Consider the following 21,670-nt stretch of genomic DNA (forward strand, 5'->3'; position numbering starts at 1 on the left):
TTGGAGTTGCGAGTGAGCTGCTGGAATCCAAGACATTTATACGATTCGCTAAGAACTATGTTATAAAATCGTTATCGTAGAGTTCGTAATCTCCGGATTCGGTTTGTTATTTATCTGAGCCGAACTCCGATGACTCTGTTTATGCCTTCGACAACGCGAATAGCTGTACCTAGCCGCTGGCATGAATCGACGTAGATCTTCCTAATAAGGGCGTTTAGTGCCGAGCTAAACTAAAGCGAACTGAAAGAATTGCCTAGGAATATTTCTCGTGTTCTAGACTGCAACAAATTTTGCTCTTCATTGAGGTGCAGAGACGTGCTACACTGCCCCATCGCATGTTGCATCTCCAAAACCCTGACGAGAAACAAGTCTTCCGGTAGAGGACTTAACCTATACTGATGTTCCGTTGGTTATATACTGCGTGTTTGACTATGGCTGCGTCAATGCTAGCCTGGTTTTTGCAGTTATACGGAAATCTTTGGCAGATATTATGTTGCTAATAATTTGGTACATACCCGATAGGCACGTTATTGGTCTGTACTTTGATGGGTTCAATGTGTCGCTGTCTTTCGGTAGGCGAAAGGTCTACCGAAAGGACACCACGGGTGGCGAACTCAGGAAAGTTGTGTGGCTCACGTGGCATTTTGTTGGATCACTCAGGTCAGATGTACGATGGTTAGCTTCTTGTGCAGAAAAATGTGGACAGCATCGGGGTCCTATACCGCACGGTTCCCTGCTAACCGAACCGGACCGAACCGGTGCATTCGGAACATCGATTTCACTGATTTTACTGAAAACGAAAGCAAGGATGTGTCTTTCTTTTGGGGTCGTTAAAAAGGTATGACAATAATTTTGCTTTTCCCGAATTGAAAACATTTCTGATTCTGCCGCATTCCTTAGCGACCTTTGAACGATCGTTTTCAGCATACAATTTAAATAAAACAAGACTAAGGAGTAGAACAGGAACAAAAACTATACTACCACTAGTTTCCAAAAATTATGTAATTATGCATCAAATAAGTATGGTGGCGATCTGGCGTAGTGGTAACATCCGTAGCTCTCACGCTAAAGGTCACGAGTTCAATTCTCACTCCTGACATTCTTCCGAAAATGGAAGTAAAGTGACGAACCAGCCAAAAATGTTAACACTTTACCAACCGGCCGTCGATTATTCGATTTTTGCTCCAGAGCGCTTACCGACCGGTTGTCGATTATTCGACTTTCGATCTTTCTGTTAGATTTTTTTAGGTTAGGCTGACAAGTAGCAAGCAGCAAGCATTTCGTATTCTTTATTCAGATAATCGGTGCTTTTCTCAAAACTTTAGCTTTAGCAAACACTTAGTAGTGTTTCGGACGATCTGCGGCTGAATGGGCGGTGAAAAGGGCATAGTATGTTCGAACCGCTACCGGTCGGTAACTTTACCGACCAGTAGCGGTTCGAACATACTTAAGTTAAGGGTCAAAGTTAAGAGAAAAAAGATAAATAAAAGTTAGGGTTAGTTCGATTTAGATCGCCTGCATTTGTCAGCATACGGGAATAGTAAACTTCGAGATCATAAGGCGCAACAAACGAGCTTGTATGGCTGAACTGAGTGATATTAGAAGACCACATCGCGTAATTTGGCTGTGGATCTTCTCGTTCATGAGTTTCTTGTACTGTGGCCTCCACTGGTGCTACCGATTCACGTTCCCCATTCGCGAATGAATTGCTCAGCCGTACTAAATATTGCCTCGTTATATCGCTTGCTCTTGGAGCTTATATCCCTTTGAGCTTGCCGCTTTATCTCATCGATTTCGTTTGATAAAAGTTATAGATGGACCAATGATTATATTATTTGGAATCCTCCTTGATGTAATAAGTTGCAAGAAATTTTATGCGAATTTCGAGCAATTCATTGCTATTGATAGCAAACAAGACTTATAGCAAAATATTATATTTAAAATATTTCGGAAATGGATATACTTAGGAAGTTGCTCGTTGATTCAAGGTGCCTTAGAGAATGTTATAGTATTGTTTATACTTGCTGACTAGTACAAAAAAAAATAATTTGAAAAATACTGCAAGTTTTTCTTTTCAAATTTTAAGTTTTACTTCTAATTTTCAAAAAAAAGGATAAACAAATAGACCTTTACTTGGTTGTTTTTCATCCAACCGATTTTTTAAAACTCTCCTCTATCAACAGTTTTCCAATTATTACTTTTCAGAAATACTTCATAAAACATTCCTTTTGAAGAAAATAATGTTAAGATTTAATGTTCATAAGTCCAGTGGAAAAAAATCCCCCATACCAAATACATGTTGGAAATTTAGTTCAAAACGTAGATGATCGTTTGTCCGTTAACTCATTTGTAACAGATATACTATTATACTTCTTCTTCTTCTTCAATGGCACTAACGTTCCTAGAGGAACTTCGCCGTCTCAACGTAGTATTACTTGCGTCATTTTTATTAGTACTTAGTTGAGATTTCTATGCCAAATAACACGCCTTGAATGCATTCTGAGTGGCAAGTTCTAGAATACGCGTGATCACAGTGCAAGTCGGAGGAAATTTCTTTGACGAAAAATTCCCCCGACCAGAACGGGAATCGAACCCGAACACCCGGCATGTTGGTTATGACGCTAACCACTCGGCCAAGACAGCACATATACTATTATACATAAGTTCCAAATTCATAATGTTGACTCCTTAAAACATCTCTCATGTTTCAGATAGACATTCACCTTGATACCTGTAGCGATCGCGAAAATTTTAAGCCAGTAATTCAGGGGTAATCGTTACCTTCAAAGCCTGTGTTTATGACTCATTCGAAAAGCTTGATTTGGAACCAAAACGACAACACGAGAAGCCATATGTGCTGATCAGCTCAGTGTTGATTCAGGGTGAGAAAGTTTTGTCAATTTTGCAGTGATTTCACCGTGACGATGCGGTATTTATGATCGAAAGGAAGAGTTTATATTATTACTCAACGCAATGTTTTCGCTGCTATATCCGACGATGATTCTTTTGTACATTGAGCTGTGCGGCTTGCAATCATCATTTTACAGATAAATGATTTTCCAGGGTGGTGAGCGTATTGTTTGTGAAGCGCAAATTTAAAATGCACGCTGGAATTGTTGAATGCAGCCTAGGAAAATTGAATGAGGGTGAAAATGGAAATACGCAAATGACAAAAGAGAACATGATTCTACATTATTGTAGAATATTCCATTCATCATTTTAGTTAATTCATCTCCATGAAAAAATAGATTCACGGAGAACCACCCTCAAGCGTCCGATTCCTATCTGTAGAATCAGACGACTCAATCCGAGCTCGTTCCCTTCAGTCTGATGTGGCTTTCGTGCGCGTGCGGTACGATTCAACTACGATCTCACCATGGCTTCTTGTGCGGTCGCAACGCTTCAGCTCGTTATCAGCTGGATGCTGTGTTTGTACTACTCTGCCCAAATTGTGCTGCTGATAGTGTTCGAGTTCTTCACCAAGCCACACTCCAAGTTCTGGGTCACCAAGAAACGTCCCTATCCGCCACAATGTCTTCAGAAGCACGATTACGGCACCAGCAAGTATATAACAGTTAACGTAAGTTGAGGGAGGCGTCGTCGTCTGTGTCAATCAATGCTATGAAATGGGTTTTAATTGAACTAAATTAATGGACTCACGCGTGTCCCACGCAGGGCGTCAAACTGCACTACGTCGAGAATGGGGACTCGAGCAAACCGTTGATGCTGCTCGTCCATGGCTTCCCAGAGTTTTGGTTTTCCTGGCGTCATCAGTTGAATGAGTTCGCCAAGGATTATTGGTAGATTGTATATATTTCGAAAGTGTAAGGCGCAATCATTACTTAATATTTTTCAAGGGTCATTGCCGTTGATATGCGGGGATATGGTGACTCAGACAAACCTGAAGGACTCGAAGCGTACCGAATTGAAAATATGGTACAAGACATCAGAGAGCTGGTGATCACTTTGGGTGAGTAAAAGTACTGCATGACACAATTTTATGCATATTTTCGCTGTCTTTTTATTTGTCGAATTTATTTGCATGCCTTTTGTGATTGCGTGTGTACTGCAGTTATTCGCCGGGGCCAGGCCAGTATCGTTATTATTTGAGGTCGACCGTTTCTCGTCTTTCTGCTGCCGGCTTTCTGTTTTTCACCGTTATCTGACATAATCGTGTCCGAACTGAGTGTGTGCATTTGATATGAGGTATAATTTCGTCTTATTCTACTGAATATTATCGCATACCTGCAGTCAAATTTATCTTATCTACTTGCAATGATAATTCTGCAGGTTAAACCAAATTGAAGCACAACACGAGGCGTATGATAATTGAAGTATTTCAACCACTGTTCATAACTCTGTTGGTGCACATGAATTTTGCTTTTATTCAGTAGTATTCATTCTCAGCACATGCTTACAGTCAAATATGTTTCTGCCTGAAATGACACACCAGAAAATAAACATACCAATACTTATTGTAATCACGAGAAATCAAATACAAGGCCTTTCAGATTAAAAGCTCACTTATGTTAAGGACTTTGTCCTCTTATGGTAAGAATTTCAACATTTCTCGTCGTCGATTACTTCCTCTGGGGGTACGTGAAGGACCGTTGCTATGTTAATAAGCCACACAATTTGGAAAAACTCGGATTTTCAACAGCATCGAAGTCATAATGTTAGAGTTGTGCATGAAAAATTTTGTTCACCGTTTAAAACGCGTTATCGAAAAAAAGGGTGATCACATCGAAAATGTCCTAAAATAAGTTTTATTTTCGTTTTTTGACGTGGGACTACGTCTAACCGGAATATATGGGGGGTACATGAAAACCTAAACACAGAACATGCAGGAAAAAGTGAAAGACTTTGAACGCTTATAACTCGAACATTTCTCACTGGATCGGAAAGATGGTTGCATCAATTGCTAGGGAATATTTCTACGCATCTATCGCATTTAATAAAATTTTATTTTTAATTAGATAAACAATTGAATAACTGTAAAATGTTAAGCGTTATCTAAACGCCCTAACTGCCTCGTTTTGATTGGCCCAATTTACGGTTTCCCCAACACAGACTTCAAAATCAATGTTCCTGTGTGAATCCGCTTTGCAAATATACATGCAAGTAGGGGATATTCCTGTTCCCACCGAGCTGTCTTTCCCTAACACGGACTTCAAAATCAATGTATTTGGGGGTATCCGCTTTGCCAATACATATAAGTCGGGGGTATTTTTCTTCCCACAAAAATGTGTTTCAAGGCAAAGATGCCTGGGGGAATCAACATTGCAAATATATGCAAGCTGCGAATACAGACCGGAATATGTCTCTCTAAAACGTACTTATAAACTGAAAAGCCTGGGAAAATCGTACTTTCAGATACTAAAGGTGAATGAACTTTCGCGGTTCGAGAAATGTAAAATACAATGATTGTTTGACAATTCTTCCGTTCACATATTTTGGTAGTTCTAGGTATCATATCAAACGTGAAAGGAAGTTCATCAAATTTACTTGTGACGAAGGTCATAATCTATTACAATACATGAATTGATCTTACATGGCAACTGTTCGAACTTTTTACTTACAAAGCAAAAATGTTGAATTCAATTGAATTCGAAAATTGTTTCATTCAATCAATAGTTTAATGAATACAATACAAATGCTTACTAAGAGTACGGTAGTCCCACGCTAACCTTGCGGTTATATCATAGAAATAACCCACCCATTTTTTTTAAATAAAAATCGGTTCACTTTCGTAGAAGTTATTAAAAATTGTTGCGTGAGCGTTTAATCTGGAAGACCCTGTATATCGAGGATATATCCATGGAAATTCCTGGATAAATAAAGTTCGTTGTGCTGACTGTGTGACGAGTGTGCTGAACTGATTCTGCTGTCTGTTTAGTTTCTTTTAGAAGTATTTGTAACTTCACCACCGACACTAAAGGGAACGCGTTTATTTTGATAAAAAATCAAGTCCATAATTATTCGAAAATCAATGAAGAAAATTCCAAATAATGTTTTTGATAGTCTTCCTGAAAATAAATCAACTCACCGAACTAACTTTGGAAGCAACTTTGAAGCATTTCTCGATGTTGTTCAAACGCTAGTCATGCTACCTCTAACCGTGAAATAATATTATTGGGTTTCTGATTTTGTTTTAAAGTACCTAAGACCTGTAGGTGTCAAAATGAGATGGCTCAATTGATTATTTTAGCAACGAATTTAAACTGATCGTAATAGTTGAATTCTGATGTTTACTGCACTTCATTTAACTATTGTTTGGTATGCCTTCTTGCTTGCAATCTCCTGCCTTAGGATCGACTTCATCATTGGCTGTAAAGTGTTCGAAAACTTTTAGGAATAAGATTTCCTGTGTATTCAAGTGTATGATGTTTTTCCTTTTTTTGTCTCCTCACTCTCAAAACGGTTGTCTTTTTATTCGATGAATTCAAACATCTGAAAAATAAGTCACAAACCAAATCAGATGATTGGAACATCTGTTGGATGGTTTTCAGTTGCGTTTGGAATAAATTCGACAAACAAGCAACGTTTGACGTGGTGGAGATGGAAAACAAAATAAAAAATTGCGGAAGTATCAACAAGTATCATATCAAAGTGTCGTCTTGATGGAATTGTGGCTTCATGCCACTATAAACAGCAGTTGTTATTAGTACTCAGGATACTTATTTGTTATCCTTTTCATTACAACGTATAAAAATGAATCATCTAAAACATATAAAAATGAAAAGTCTCAGAAGACGAAAAGTTTTACCGTAACAGTTTTCGAATAATGGGTATTTTTAATGAAAATGAAAATGAAAATCTTAAAATTAAACATGTAACGAAACTATGAAAGATTACCATCGCTTATAACTCGAATATTTCTTGATAGAGCGGAGAATTTTTGCATCAATCTATTGGATATATTTCTACGCATCTATTACGATAAAGAAAATTACATTTTTTTAACAAACTATTGAACAATTGAAAAATGTAAGGCATAAACCACACAAAAAGCCCACGTGCTGATTGGTCCAATCTGGTATTTTTAAACTGTGTCGCACAAAACAAACAACTAACATAGGAGCCAGGCACAATTTTTAGAAATAGTGGTGGTAGAACGAACATATAATCACATGTGACCGTGTGTGTTAACTGTGGAAAAAAATACGGGTGGGTAATGTCGGGGACATAACCGGAGTGACGTAGGACTATACAAAGGGGACAGCTTTTGTTAAATATATATTTTAAATATATTGTTTTATTTTCTTCTCCTACGTGAATACCTACCTATCTACCTGAAAAATTGATTAGTTTACTGTTTACTCTTTATGAATATGTTGATGGTTCTGAAAAGAACCTTTGGTGTTGTGTTTTTGTTATCACTCGATATTCCCATCTTGTTCGGTTAAACCTTCCTGTTTAGCTATTGCGTTTGCCACTCGCCACAGCTTTCACAGTTAGAAAATTTCTTCCCATCCAGCTTGTGACATATTTTACAGTAAATTACATTCAATGGTACGTCGCATTACCACCACTCAGTATCGGATTGGAGGTAATTTTAACCTGTAATTGAACATTTGCGATGACAGTGGTACAGTGTCGACTTTCAATGTGGGGTTATAATTTAGACCCCGAACTCTATGTTTACAAAAATGTCCAACTAAATATGTCGCATTACAGGTCCGTCCAATTAGCTAAATGTCGAGATAAGTGTAAATTACTGTACTTTCAATCTAGAAGCAATTTAAGAATTGGTGAAAATCAATAAGCTCAGAACACTGCCAAATTCACATACTCATCATATCCTGGCAAACAAATTATGAAAAAATCAATTTGTGTTTTATTATTATTTTGGATATTGTTTTAGAAAGCATTGAACTGTATTTCCTAAACTCTTTTTTGGAAGAGTTAATGGCCCTGAAAAGCGCCTTGTTTTATGGAATGGTTCCAATTTAGAAAACTTAGTACTCGTGGTTTTGAAAAAAACCATTTCGAAAGCCCTCGATGCCGCCTTGTTCTGGATTTGCCACCAAAGCAGTTTGTATAAAGAACAAACTTTTTTCTTCTGCTACCTGATGCCGTTTTGCGATTGCGTTTGCCACTCGCCACTCGCTGCAACTGCCTGTTGTCTTGATGTTCACCGAACCGAATGTGTTCTGTTCCGAATGCGGGTTTTCTTATCGTCGCGGCAGCTTTGCCAGCTAACTCGATCACTTCGGCGGCCGAAACTATATAACGCTGGCTAGGTGGACTGGTGCACTGGTACTAACGCGCTCGGCCTAGCTACCCTTGCGGGGAACTCCAGATCAACACGGTTCGAGCGGGATTTTGCCTTTCCCTTCACTTTTCCTCCTTTACCATGTCCAGACATGGCTGCTTGGCTTGGTTTGTTGATGTGTTGTTATGCGAACCGATGTGGTGTACGGTTTGAATGAGAATGATCGTTACGGCAGCGGAGCGGGGATTTTTAAGCTGACTGGCTGGCTCGAGAATTACGCATGTGTGAGACTACGACCAATGTTTCGTTCATTTTTTTTTCTTTTTCCTTTCCAATCGTGCTTCATTCTATTTCGCTGCTGCTCTGGTTGCCCGTTTTGGTCGGTACGATTTGAGGAGCACAAAATGGACCAATCAAAAATGGGCACATAGTGCATTTGGACAATGCTTGATATTTCACAATTATTCAATCATTTATCTCAAGAAAAATGAAATGTTATTCGTTATGATAGATGCGTAGATATATTTCCTATCAATTGATGCAAAAACCTTTGCATTCTATTGAGAAATGCTCGAGTTATAAGCGTTCCAAATCTTGCATTTTTTCCTACTTGTTCAGTGCCTAGATTTCCATTTCACCCCCTATATCTTCCGGTTAGACGTAGTCCTACGTCAAAACGCCGCGACAGCTATTATAGCTATAAATTTTTTTTGGTCAATGTATAAATTCTTTATTTTTCTATAAGTTAAAAACAAGTTTTTACAAAATAATTATTTTAAGCTTCGTTTCCTAGCTCGAATTCTAATGAGGCTACATCAATAACGTTATTACATCGCATAATGAAGATGACGTATTTTATAAACATTTTTAGAATTTGAATTTTTTTAGTGTTTGGTATATTCCTCAGCTGAGGTCTTAAAAGTTCTTCTATTTCGAGCCTGCGCCATCCACCAAGCAGCACAGTTAATTTCCGCTGCAGTGTTCTCCAAGCTGGCTCTACTCGCACGCACTCGCCTAGTTTATGCTGCAATGTCTCACATCTAGTGTTACAAAACATACAATTTTCACCAACGGCTCTGTTCATACGGAACATTAGTTTTCTATGTTCGAGCTTTTCATTGATTAGCAAAAAAAAAAGGCTACTCCGCTCATTCGAGTTCAGCTGTCTAAGCGTTATGTTTTACCATATTTTCTTCCAGTCTGCCGCTGGGTACTCACGAGAAACTTTTGGTATTTCCGTTTGTTCGATAAAATGGTTGTGAATAATATCGGCGGAGGGATTTTGTTGTATATGCGAAGGGAGTGTTGGAAGATTAGAAAGGATGAATTTCAGACAAGGACAATCTGCGGGAGGGGTGGGATTTCTCTGGGTAAAGAAGGACATATAGAAGGGAGGGGAAACGCTGGCAACTGTAGTTTCAAGCCGCCTGCTTCACTGCTCCGCGCCAGCTGTTGCATTGGAACTCGTGCTACGAATCCTCGCCACAAGAACGTTCCCATCGTCGCAGTCAGCTTCGCCACATGTACGGCAGTCGGTGTGAGAATAGATGCAAGATACCATATTTTCGCCGTGATAAATGTGTTGAGTAATATAACTTTCTGATGTAAGGTGAGTGTACGAAGCGAGTGAAGATAAACCTGTCGAGCGAATGTACGAACAAGCGTTTCCCAGTTTAGCTTGTTCATCAGACGTACGGAGTTAGCGAAAGTCACTCCTAAAATCCGGACTGTGTTTTCGTTCGGCAACCATGGCGTGGTGAGTGGCATGACGTCAGTATAACCCACTGAAGTTGAAGTCTGTTTCTCCAGGCTCAGTCTTGCTCCAGAGACACGTTCGAAATTTTGAAATGTTTCTCTCATCTGTTCCATTCTTGTAATGTTCGTGCTGACCACAGACACATCGTCGGCGTACGCAACGACGAGGTCAGAACCGCATATTTCTTCCAGCCGTCTAAGCAATGGGTTTAGATAGATGACGAAAAGGTGCATAGAGAGAGGATCTCCTTGACGAACAGATCTCTCGATGGGGAATGTTACCGATAGACGCCTGTTTAACAACAGTCGAGAGGAAGACAAGTTTCCGATTTTGGCGAGTAGACGCACGAGATTCGGATTGAATCCGAGCGAACACATGGTACGATAAAGGAAGGTCCGATCAACGACATCGAAAGCGTGACGGAGATCGAATGATGCCAGTAAGCCACGTTGTTTATTTTTGATCAGCTGAGCGATACGATCTTTAAGAGCAAGAGTGGCCTGAAAAATATTCCGGTCGGAATTTGAGCACTTTTGACTTTCGGTTAGCACATGGTGAGCAGGGCCTGACAATTTCACTTCAATTAGCACATCGTCACTCAATAATGTGTCTATCGCTTCTCAGAACAGAACCAGAACCATGCAGGCTAAAAATATATCTATTCTCTTTTCACGCACAATAAGAAAAATATCTCGTCTCTTTCGTACATATTCCTTTCATTTCACGTTGATTCCTTTCATTCTGCAAACCAAAGCGACGTTAGAAATCGTCACTTGGAAATTAATTTGAAGCATCCATGTATTCTGGCAGTTTGTATAGAAAGGAATGTTTCCTTGTTGCATTCGAAACTTGTTCACTGAGAAACTAATGAAAACGGTGCAGTGAGGGTTGTGTAGTATGCCTGCAGGAGTAATTATATACCGGCGCTAGTTGTCAGTGTGAAATTAGTGATGAAACGGATAGTGGTTTGGTCGGATACTGGATACCGGTCAGCTTCGAGTCCGGATAGCCGAGTATTCGACAGCCCGATGTTTGTGTTTGTGCTTGTTTGTGTGCGTGCACGTGTATTTGTGTGGGTGTTTGTGTATGTTCGCGCGTTTTTTGGGTGTTTGTGTGCGTGTGCGCGCGTGTTTTTTTTTGCTTGCATGCAGGTGTGCGCTTTGTTTATGCGCGGGCATGTGTAGGCGTGTTTACGCGCATTTGTGCGTGTTTCGGTGCGCGTGTGTACGTGCGTTTGCGCGTGTTTTTTCTTGCTTGTGTGCAGGTGTGCGCGTTTTTTTGTGCATGGGCATGTGTGGGTGTGTGTGCGTACGTGTGCACGTATTTGTGTGCGTGTGTGCATGTGCGCGCTCGATTATTTCCGTACGTGCGTCTGTGCGTGTGCACGTTTGTGCGCGTGTATGTGCTTGTGTGTGCGCGTTTGGGCGCACCTGTGCGTCCATTTGTATGTTTGTGTGCGCTCGCGTTTTTGTGCACATGTTTGTGCATGTTTGCGCGTGTGTGTGCGTGTTTGTGCACCCAATGGTATGTGCGTGCGCGTGCTTCCGGCGTTGTGTATGCGCTCGCAATTCTGCGTGGGCACGCTGAAAGCGCAGACCGAGTCGAAAATCGCGTAATTTCGAGCAAACCGTGTAAAAAAAATCGCGTAATTTCAAGCACATCGCATAAAAAAATCGCGTAATTTTGAGCGAATAGCGTAAAAAATATCACGCAAAAAACGCATAAAAAAGAATCCAGCGTACTTGCAAATAATATGCTTCTTCGTAACATGGAATACATGTTTGATACAGGAAATATAATAAAATGAAGACAGCTCAAATCGGACTATTCTTTTCACCCTTAGAGAGTGTGAAAAACTCGAGAAAGGAATAGTCCGATCTGTGCCGTCTTTCATTTTATTACATTTTCTGTAACAAACATGTATTCCAAATAACAGAGAAACATGTTATTTACAAGTGATTGAAGAATTTTGAACACGGTCCGCGACGATCCATTTTGGTAAAATAAAACTTACGTTTGAAAGAAGCAAGCATCCTCTAACATGTGAAATGAAAATAAATATAACCCGTTCAAGCAGTTTTAATCGTCAGTGAAAGCTTCTGCTTTTATACTTGTAAGAGAACGAAAGAGGAAAGGAACGAAACGACAGAATCAATGTTACTGTATGCGTAGAGAATATTTCGTTTCCACTTCACCCCGATACACTGAAATTAATCCACCGAAAATGACTGTAGTGAAAGTGAGAGTTGTATGAATAAAATTCAATCACATTTATTAGCTTCGAAAATAACTAGCCCTGATGGTGAGTTCTCATCACATTCTCCAGACGCTGCTTAAGAATGCGTGAGAGAATTTTGTAGTCGAAATTTAGTAACGAGATCGGTCTATACGAGTGCGCTGTTTGATCATTCCCTTTCTTCTTCACGAGGACGATCACACCATCAACAAATTCAGTCGGGAAATTGCCCGACAACGCTTCGTTCATGACGAGAGTTAGCTCTCTCCAAATAATATCAAATGTTTTGTGGTAGAATTCACGTGGCAGAGAGTCACTGCCAGGAGATTTGTTCGGGATGCTTGACTTGATGGCTGTGATAATATCACACGGAGTAATTTCATCCATGCAAGATTCACTTATTGGATCGTTTTCTGGAATCACTCTACCACACTCAAATGTGTTCGCTACATCTCTTTCTGTCTGATCTGCAGCATATAACGATTTGTAGAATTCAAACATGTGCTGCTCTATCGCAACAGGTTCGTCGATAAGTTGGTCGTCGTCGTCACGTAGCTGTGTGATGATTGTTTTTTTCCTCCGCCGGTCGCCTAACTGGAACATTGAGATAGGTTCTCCCGAGATGAATGATTCGTTGATTCGGACATATGATTGCGTGAAATTGCGCTGTAGGGTCAACATTTTGGCTTTCACCCGGTTTATCGTTGTAAGCATTGTAGGATTGTGGTAGTAGCCATCGTACGCTTGCCGTAATTCTGTGTACAGTCGTTGATGTTGATTATGAAAGTCATCGAAAGCATCCTTCGACTTCCAACGGAAGAATGTTTTTATTTTAGGTCTAGCGTATGACAGCCACCACTGCATCCACGATGGGTAATCTCTACGTCGACGGGTCCAGTTTTGCCAGCGCACCTGGAATTCGTGGATGTTGTCTGGTGTCAAAAGGTGTGGACAGAGAGACCAAAAGCCACGACCAGGTTCGCGACCTGATTGGGGGAGGCAGACTCGCACCGTAACGGCTTTGTGGTCAGTGAAAGAGCAAACGTGTGTATTGGACATTCTCAACATACTCTGTAGGCCTCGGCTGACGTATATACGGTCAAGGCGCGAGGACGAATTGTGTGCAATGTATGTATGACCGGCCACATTCGGGCATAGTTGAACCCAAACATCAAGGAGCTGCAATTGCTGTACGGATGCTAGAAGAGCGGGGCTGGGGTTGTGTTCAGTTGCATCACTCTGCCTCAAAACACAGTTGAAGTCACCTGCTATCAATGTGTGTTCTGTGAAGAAGTGTTCTCTCTCCGCTCGGAGGTTCGCACCAGAGGGAGCGTAAATACTACAAATAGTCGTATTTTGTACACGTAGTGCAATCAATCGTCCGTCTAGGCTTTTCTCGACATTTGAGAAACGCAAATGCTCTTTCAGCACTATTGCCGTTCCCCTTCGTGAGTGATCGACGTTGCAAACGACGTTGTAACCAGGTAAGAGAAGTTGTTCGTTCTCTACCTCTTGCAAGAGCGCAATATCAATGTCCGAAGTACGTAGCAAAGTCCGTAGTGCGTTAACTTTTGTCGAGTTGGTGATGGTGTTGGTGTTGATCGTGATGATGTTATAGCTTGTGAGAGGCATTATAATTCGTTGTCCATCTCCTCGCCCGTATCGTCACCGTAGTTTTGTCGTTGCTTTTCCCCTGGAGGACGTCCACAATTCTTCCTTCGACTGCTCCCCGAAGCTATCGAGTTATCTGTTTCGTTTCCATCGTTGGTTTGACGTGTGATCATTCGGCTGATTGAACCTACCAGCAACGGTGGTGTCATAAGAGAGGCACTTTGTTCGGGAAGGTTTGTTTTCGCGGACAGCTTTGGAGCAGCAAGCACAGGTTGGGTTGTATGTGTTGTTGAGACGATGGTTGTGTCCGTTGTTTACCTCCTTCGGCGGTCTTCGGTGCCAACGGTGCGTCAGACGATGTCTTCTGTTTCGATGTGGTAGGTTTCGGAGCAACAGGTTTTGAGCCTCTTTGCTTTGCTACATTGGCATACGTCTTCTGCACAAGTAGTTTCTTGTTTTGCACACAAGAGATCCCATTGTGTGCAAATTCGCTGCAGTGGCGGCAAGTCTGCAGCTGGCCGGGATACGTCACATTCATTGCTTGACCGTCGATGGTGATGTAGCTTTCGATATTGCGCTTTACCATCATACGCGCAATACAAGCACCAGCGAAGCGATACTTGCTGTCCCAGAGTTGATCGGTGACCGAGAACCGTAGTCGCTGAGAAATTCAGCGATTTGTTCGTTCGTTATATCTTCGGATAGGTCTGTCAGCTTCACCTCTACAGCCCCGTCCTCCAATGTAATACGAAGTTTATATGTTTTACCGTCCACTTCTGTCTCGTGTTTGCTGTCGTGCTCTGCCACTATTCTCTGCGCTAGTTCCAGGTCGACGACCTTAACAAAGGCACAGCCAAGTGCTCTGCTTGGCTGAAGACGAAGGACTTCATAATACGATAGACCCAACTCGGTAGCGACAAAGTCGTGAAGCTCCTCATATGAAGGCTTCCTCGGCACGTTCACGTAATCTATGCGAAACGTGTTTTCGCGTCGAACACTCATCGCAGCGATGCTCGCGGCGAAAGAAGTTCGCGAAACAAGATAATAATGAATAACCAAAATATAACAATCCGAAAATCGATCCGTAAATCTGAAAAATATAGCTGGCGTGTGGCTTCTAGCGAGACAATACGTCTGCTCCGCTTAGAAGTTGAGCGCTGACTGATAACAAGAGTATCAAGAATAATAACGCTTGTGATGTTTATCCAGTTCATCGCCAGCTTGTTCTCGTGAGGGCAAGAATGAATCACGAATCAACCAAATTTAGTTTCTATATAACAACGCAGGCCGTCGGTTCTTCCAGGACAAAAAAAATCTTAGCAAAAGTTATTCCTAAAATTTCGATGGATTCCTAAATAATATCCGAAGAAATAAACGAGCAAATTGAGTGTAATAATTTTCCTACTTCCTACGTCGGAAGTGCGGTCGGGTGCTGGTGTTTTTGAATATCTGTACAGGAGAGGCAAAGGCTCTTGTGGATCCGCTCGCAATCACTAGAGGGAACTATCAGGTAGCGTGGGAAACACTGATGAAACGATACAACGACAGCAAGCTGCTAAAACGAAGACAAATACAAGCTTTGTTTAGACTGCCAACTCTGGTGAAAGAATCTGGTGCAGATTTACAGGCATTACTGGAGCGTTTTGAGCGTGCCGTCCATACCTTAGATCAACTTGTTGAACCGGCGGAGTATAAGGATTTATTGCTATTGGATATATTAGGTTCCAGATTGGACCCAGCTACTAGGAGAGGCTGGAAGGAATATTCAGCATCCAAAGACCAGGATATCATCAAGGACATGGTCGATTTCTTGCAGCGTCGGGTTCGGGTACTTGGCTCCTTACCACCAAGGGGAACCGGATTCCGAATTGAGGAAGCACAACCGCCGAGAAGAAGACAACCACTTGCGCTAACGAATTATAATGATGTGCAAACAACCGGGCTTCGTTGTGTAGCTTGTTCAGATATGCATCTCCTGTATCAGTGTCCGAGGTTTAGACAAATGACGATATCGGCTCGTGATAGGCTTCTCCGCAGTCATTCGTTGTGTCGTAACTGTTTTAAACGAGGTCACCAGGCAGTTGAGTGTTTGTCTCGTTTCTTTTGTCGAGTTTGTAAGGGAAAGCGCCACACATTAGTTTGTTTTCGCGAAGGGAACTCCCAAGGCAATATGGCAGTTGAAAGTTCACCGACAAAATCCAGAGAATTTTCGCGATCTTCCAGTCCCAAGGAAGCGTCTGCTGTACCCGCTGCATCGACACCCCAAAAAGCATCGTATTGCGCATCTTCGGTATTATTGGCTACCGCTATCATTTTGCTGGAAGATGAGAATGGTACCGTTGTTCCAGCCAGGGCATTGTTAGATTCCGGCTCAGAGTGCAATTTTATGACTGAAGGACTGAATCTGCGTTTGAAATGTGAGAGAAGACAGGCTGACGTGGCTGTCAGTGGTATCGGTCAGGAAACTACCAGGATAAGGCATACAGTATCTGCGATAGTCCGATCACGATTTGGGAATTACACGGCCACGGTTACGGCCAACCTTCCAACGAAAAATGTAGTTTTGGTGAACTGGAGTATTCCGAAAGGATTAGATTTGGCGGATCCAGCATTTACGGAATCAAAGTCGGTGGATATCATTTTGGGGATTCAACATTTCTTCTCGTTCTTCAAAAATGGAAATGAAAATCATTTGGGTGCTGGATTACCGTCGTTAACCGAATCAGTTTTTGGATGGGTGGTCACAGGGACCGTCGGAAAACAGAATTCTAGTCCACGAATCAACTGTAACTCGGCTAAGTCCATAGACTTAGGTGAATTGATAACTCGGTTTTGGGCCTGTGAGGAAGTTGAGACGACTACTAATTACTCCGCCGAGGAACAACGTTGTGAGGATCTGTATAAAAAATCAGTAAAAAGGGAAAGGAATGGCAGGTATACAGTATCTTTACCTAAAATTGAAGACGTGCTGGCAAGGTTGGGCGAGTCAAGGGATATTGCATACCGTCGTCTCCAAGGATTAGAGCGAAAGTTTTTGAAAGATCCTATTATGCGTCTACAGTACAACAATTTTATGGAGGAATATTTACGATTGGGTCACATGCGGAAAGTGGATATGAGTAGCGTTGATGAAGTTAAAAGATATTTTCTGCCCCATCATCCAGTAATCAAAACAACTAGTACTACAACGAAGTTACGAGTAGTATTCGATGCGTCGTGTGCAACAGGAACAGGGATTTCCTTGAACGATGCGTTGATGGTGGGCCCAGTTATACAGGATGATGTGAGGAAAATAATTATAAGAGGCCGGACTCGTCAGATAATGTTAGTAGCAGATGTAGAAAAAATGTTCCGTCAAATAAACATGAATACTACAGACGTGCCGCTTCAAAGTATTCTATGGCGAACGGATTCATCGCAGAAGGCTGAGGTTTATGAATTAACCACTTTAACTTATGGGACCAAATCCGCCCTTTTTCTAGCCACTAGAACCCTAAAACAATTAGCTGAGGATGAACGAGATAAATTTCCCCTAGCGGCTGATTCGTTGACCCAAGATGTCTACATGGATGACGTAATAACAGGGGTTGAGAACGTGGAAGTAGGATGTGAATTGCAAAACCAGCTTGATTGCTTATTGCAGAAAGGTGGATTTCGATTGAGGAAGTGGGCTTCCAATTGTCCACAGGTTTTAGAAGGTGTGTCACCGGAAAATCTAGCATTATCCACTACCACTGAGTTTCAACTTGACCCTGATCCAGCAGTGAGAACGCTGGGACTGATATGGCTTCCTGGAACCGACAAATTGAAAGTCCAGTTTGAAATTCCACCTGTTGATCCTAACGAAGAACTATCTAAACGGAAGGTATTGTCAATCATCGCGAAACTTTTCGACCCTTTAGGTCTGAGCCGTTATTACCACGGCTAAAATTTTTATGCAGCAGCTATGGTGTTTGGAAGATGAAAACGGGAATAGATACGATTGGGATAAACCACTTCCTCATACCGTCAAAAGAGAATGGCTAGAGTTTCAAAAACAGCTACCAATCCTTAGTGAAATTCCGATCGACCGATGCGTTATAATCCCGCGATCAATTTCGACAGAACTACATTTATTTTCGGATGCCTCAGAAAAGGCATATGGGGCATGTGCATACGTGAGGAGCTGTAATTCATCAGGTACTATCCGGGTGATTCTTATAGCATCAAAATCCAAAGTGGCACCTTTGAAGTGTCAATCATTGGCAAGACTGGAATTATGTGGGCACTGATGGCAGCACAATTGTCGGAGTTAATTATTAAATCAATCCAACAAGAAATGGATGTACATTTTTGGACCGATTCCACGTGTGTGTTGCAGTGGCTTAAAGCAGTACCGTCTTCATGGATAACATTCGTCGCTAATCGAGTGGCGAAGATACAGGCGATTACAGAGGATCGATTATGGCGACATATACCTGGTGTGGATAATCCTGCAGATATGATTTCACGGGGAGTGACACCAAGCCAGCTGAACAATAGTTTGTGGTTTGTGGCAAATGAGGGATTTCAGGCCCGATCAAGTATCCTTGTTGCAAACGCGGGAAGCTGAGATTGAAATTCGTAAAACCACGACGCATAACGCAGTTCGGCAAGAGGAACCTTTCATCAGCTGGTACATAAAACGATTTTCTGACTTCAGTCGTTTATTGAGAAGAACAGCATATTGGTTGCGATTAGTGACTGTTCTACGACATAAGGTCGATAAAAAGGATGCAGTTATCCCACTTACTGCTAAGGAGCTAAAGGACGCAGAGTTCATTTTGATCGGTCATGTACAACGGGAGGAGTTTGAGTGTGAATGGAAGGCTCTCAATGAACTGAAACCAATCTCACGAAGCTCACCACTTCGCTGGTATAATCCTAAAATTTCCAAAGACAATGTAATCTGTGTTGGAGGACGATTGGAACATTCATCGGAAACTCAAGAAACAAAACACCCCGTAGTTCTTCCATCGAGGCATGCACTAACCAGATTGATTTTAGAACATTTTCATAAACAGTTGCTTCATGCTGGACCTCAACTGCTGTTAGCAACGGTCCGTCTTAAATATTGGCCGTTAGGAGGTCGTAATTTAGCCCGTATTGTGGTTCATCAATGCCAACGTTGTTTCCGAGTTAAACCCACGTCAGTTGAACAGTTCATGGGAGAACTTCCAGCGGCTAGAGTGAATATAGCGCGACCATTTTTGAAATGCGGTGTCGATTATTTTGGACCAGTTTATATTCGCCCAGGACCACGGCGTACGGCAGTCAAGGCTTACGTTTGTTTGTTTGTATGTCTTTGCACAAAGGCGGTGCACTTAGAACTAGTCACTGATCTGTCCACGAATCGATTCTTGCAAGCGCTACGGAGGTTTTTTTTCGAGAAGAGGTCGCAGCTTTGATATATATTCGGATAATGGAACCAATTTCATAGGGGCCCGCAATCAACTTCAAGGACTATTGAAGCTTTTGAAAAGTCAAGCCCATAATCAGCTAATATTGAGGTGCCATGGAAGGAGTACGATGGCATTTTAATCCACCTAGTGCCCCTCATTTTGGAGGTCTTTGGGAGGCGGCTGTTCGTTCTGCAAAATCGCACCTTTTGAGAATTTTGGGTAATAATGTAGTTAATTTCGAAGATATGAACACGCTACTGGTGCAGGTTGAAGCTTGTCTCAATTCTCGCCCAATTACCGCTATGTCAGATGACCCGAACGATTTGGAACCCTTGACGCCAGGACACTTTCTGATTGGTTCCTCGCTGCAGCAACTTTCAGATTCAGATTACACAATGGTCCCTCTGAACAGATTGAAACACTGGCAAGCAATTTAACGAAATTTACAGGATTTCTGGAAGAGATGGCGAACAGAGTATCTAGCGCAATTGCAGGGAAGAAATAAGAGGTGGAAACCACCAGTTGCAATAAGCGTGGGACAGTTGGTTGTTATTAAAGATGAGAACCTCCCCCCAATGAGATGGAAAATGGGTCGTATAGTCCAGGTACACCCAGGAGTTAATGGAGTGGTTCGAGTTGTAACACTGAAGACAGCTTCCGGAATGTTGAAAAGACCAGTAGAAAAAATTTGCATTTTACCATTTCTGAATAATGACATAGTTGCTCCACCCACATCAAATCAAAATTAATGTTGTAGGATGTCACCCACAAGTTGTTCGTGAGGATTTTTTTGTTCGTTTTCAGGAAGTCGCAAAATTCCAGGGTGTGGGAGGATGTTTGTTATTACAAGAGGAAGTTCGAAGAACCCCTCGCATCATTGCATCAGTTTCTTGTAGGGGTGTACTGTACTAAACAAACAATGGCAGGCAAGCAAGTAAACATCAGCTCTGTGGGTGAAATAGATAGAGGGGAATAATGAATGTTTTGTATGAGGTTGAATTGATGTAAAAATGAATAATTGTATTAAGTATGTCTAAGGCCCTTTTTGTAGAAGAAATCATTTTATATTCCTGACCACCAAAGGTTGCCATTATATTGTAGAGTCCAAATTTATTGTATGAAGTCCAATATTGTATTTTATGAATAAATGTAAAATTAGAGTTGTTTGTCAATATAAAGTATTGTTTTGAAAAGTGAGTGTTGTTTTATAAATAATTTTGCTGAAACCTTGGCTGCCGAAGAAATCACAGACCTGAATACGGAGCCAGATCCCCAACACCACTATTTTATTATATTTTTCACTTATATTCTAAAGGTCGCAAAAAGTTCACCCTAGTGGCACACGACTGGGGTGCGGTCATCGGTTGGGAGTTTGTCGCCAGACACATGGATATGCTCGACAAGTACATCATGATGGACGCACCGTCGAAGCAAGTAATCCGCAAGGCAATCATATCGAGCAGAACACAATTCAAAATGTCCTGGTAATGCAGGAGTTCTCCCATGTTTCGTCCTGTTGATGATAATTCAGTCGGTAACATTTCAGGTATACGTTCTTCTTCCAAATGCCAAAACTTCCCGAGTTTTTCGTAAGAATGAATGATATCGCCATGTTTGACAAAGTGTTCAGGCATCACTGCAATGCCGAAGAAGTGGAAGCTTATAAGTATACTTTTGCTAAAAAGGGTAAAATATGACATGACATTTTTAATTTCAATTTAGTAAGAATGATTTCACTGGCAGACTTTCACCCGTTTCAGGAGCATTGACACCGCCTATCAACTACTATCGCGCCAATCGCGCACCACGTTCGAGCTCTGTCTGCCCTCCGGCAGATGTGTCGTCTGTGCCAGGACTCTACCTGCTAGGAGAGCTGGATATGTACATTTCCAAGGAGACCGGGTCGATGATGCAGAAGCAGTTCGAGAAGCTAGAGTTTAGGATAGTCCCCGGAGCTGACCATTTCCTCCAGCAGCATAAACCGGTGCTCGTGAACCAGTTGATGCGGGAGTTTTTGGAGAAAAAATAAAGCACCTAAAGTATGCAGATTCGGTGTGAACATATTTGGTGATGACAATGATAGATATTTCCCGAATAGCGTGGGTGTCCTACACCATGTACAAAAAAAAAAGTTGTATCTTTGTATGTGTATGTGCCGACAGTTTGTTGAAATTTTGACTTTGGTCGAAATCGGAAGGGGATTGGGGGTTAGACCATGTTTATCACTTTGTTTCGGTGATGCTCGCTCTCATCCCATGAGTGAGAGAGAATGACAGTAGCGGAGGAAAACGTCGGTGGACAATAAGGCGGCGGCGGCAGACGATTTTCCCATTGACGTCATGAACCGAAGTTGACGTCATTACGAAGTAAGGATACTTCGTTCCATAAATCGTGAACCGTGTTCGTGTCGTATGCGGTCTCTTTCGTTCGTC

At 41.7% G+C, this 21,670-nt stretch overlaps 1 protein-coding gene across 1 annotated transcript; it reads left to right on the forward strand.

Moving 5' to 3' along the window:
• Positions 1-3,326: 3,326 nt before the first annotated feature.
• LOC129770058 (epoxide hydrolase 3-like) lies at positions 3,327-21,286 on the forward strand. The gene is made up of 6 exons (XM_055772659.1): positions 3,327-3,580; positions 3,676-3,800; positions 3,858-3,970; positions 20,554-20,722; positions 20,785-20,924; positions 20,999-21,286. The coding sequence occupies exons 1-6, from the start codon at positions 3,377-3,379 to the stop codon at positions 21,265-21,267; spliced, it is 1,020 nt and encodes a 339-aa protein (XP_055628634.1). The 5' UTR covers positions 3,327-3,376; the 3' UTR covers positions 21,268-21,286.
• The last annotated feature ends 384 nt before the right edge of the window (positions 21,287-21,670 follow it).

This window comes from Toxorhynchites rutilus, chromosome 2, assembly GCF_029784135.1.
Source record: "Toxorhynchites rutilus septentrionalis strain SRP chromosome 2, ASM2978413v1, whole genome shotgun sequence".
NCBI lineage: Eukaryota > Metazoa > Arthropoda > Insecta > Diptera > Culicidae > Toxorhynchites > Toxorhynchites rutilus.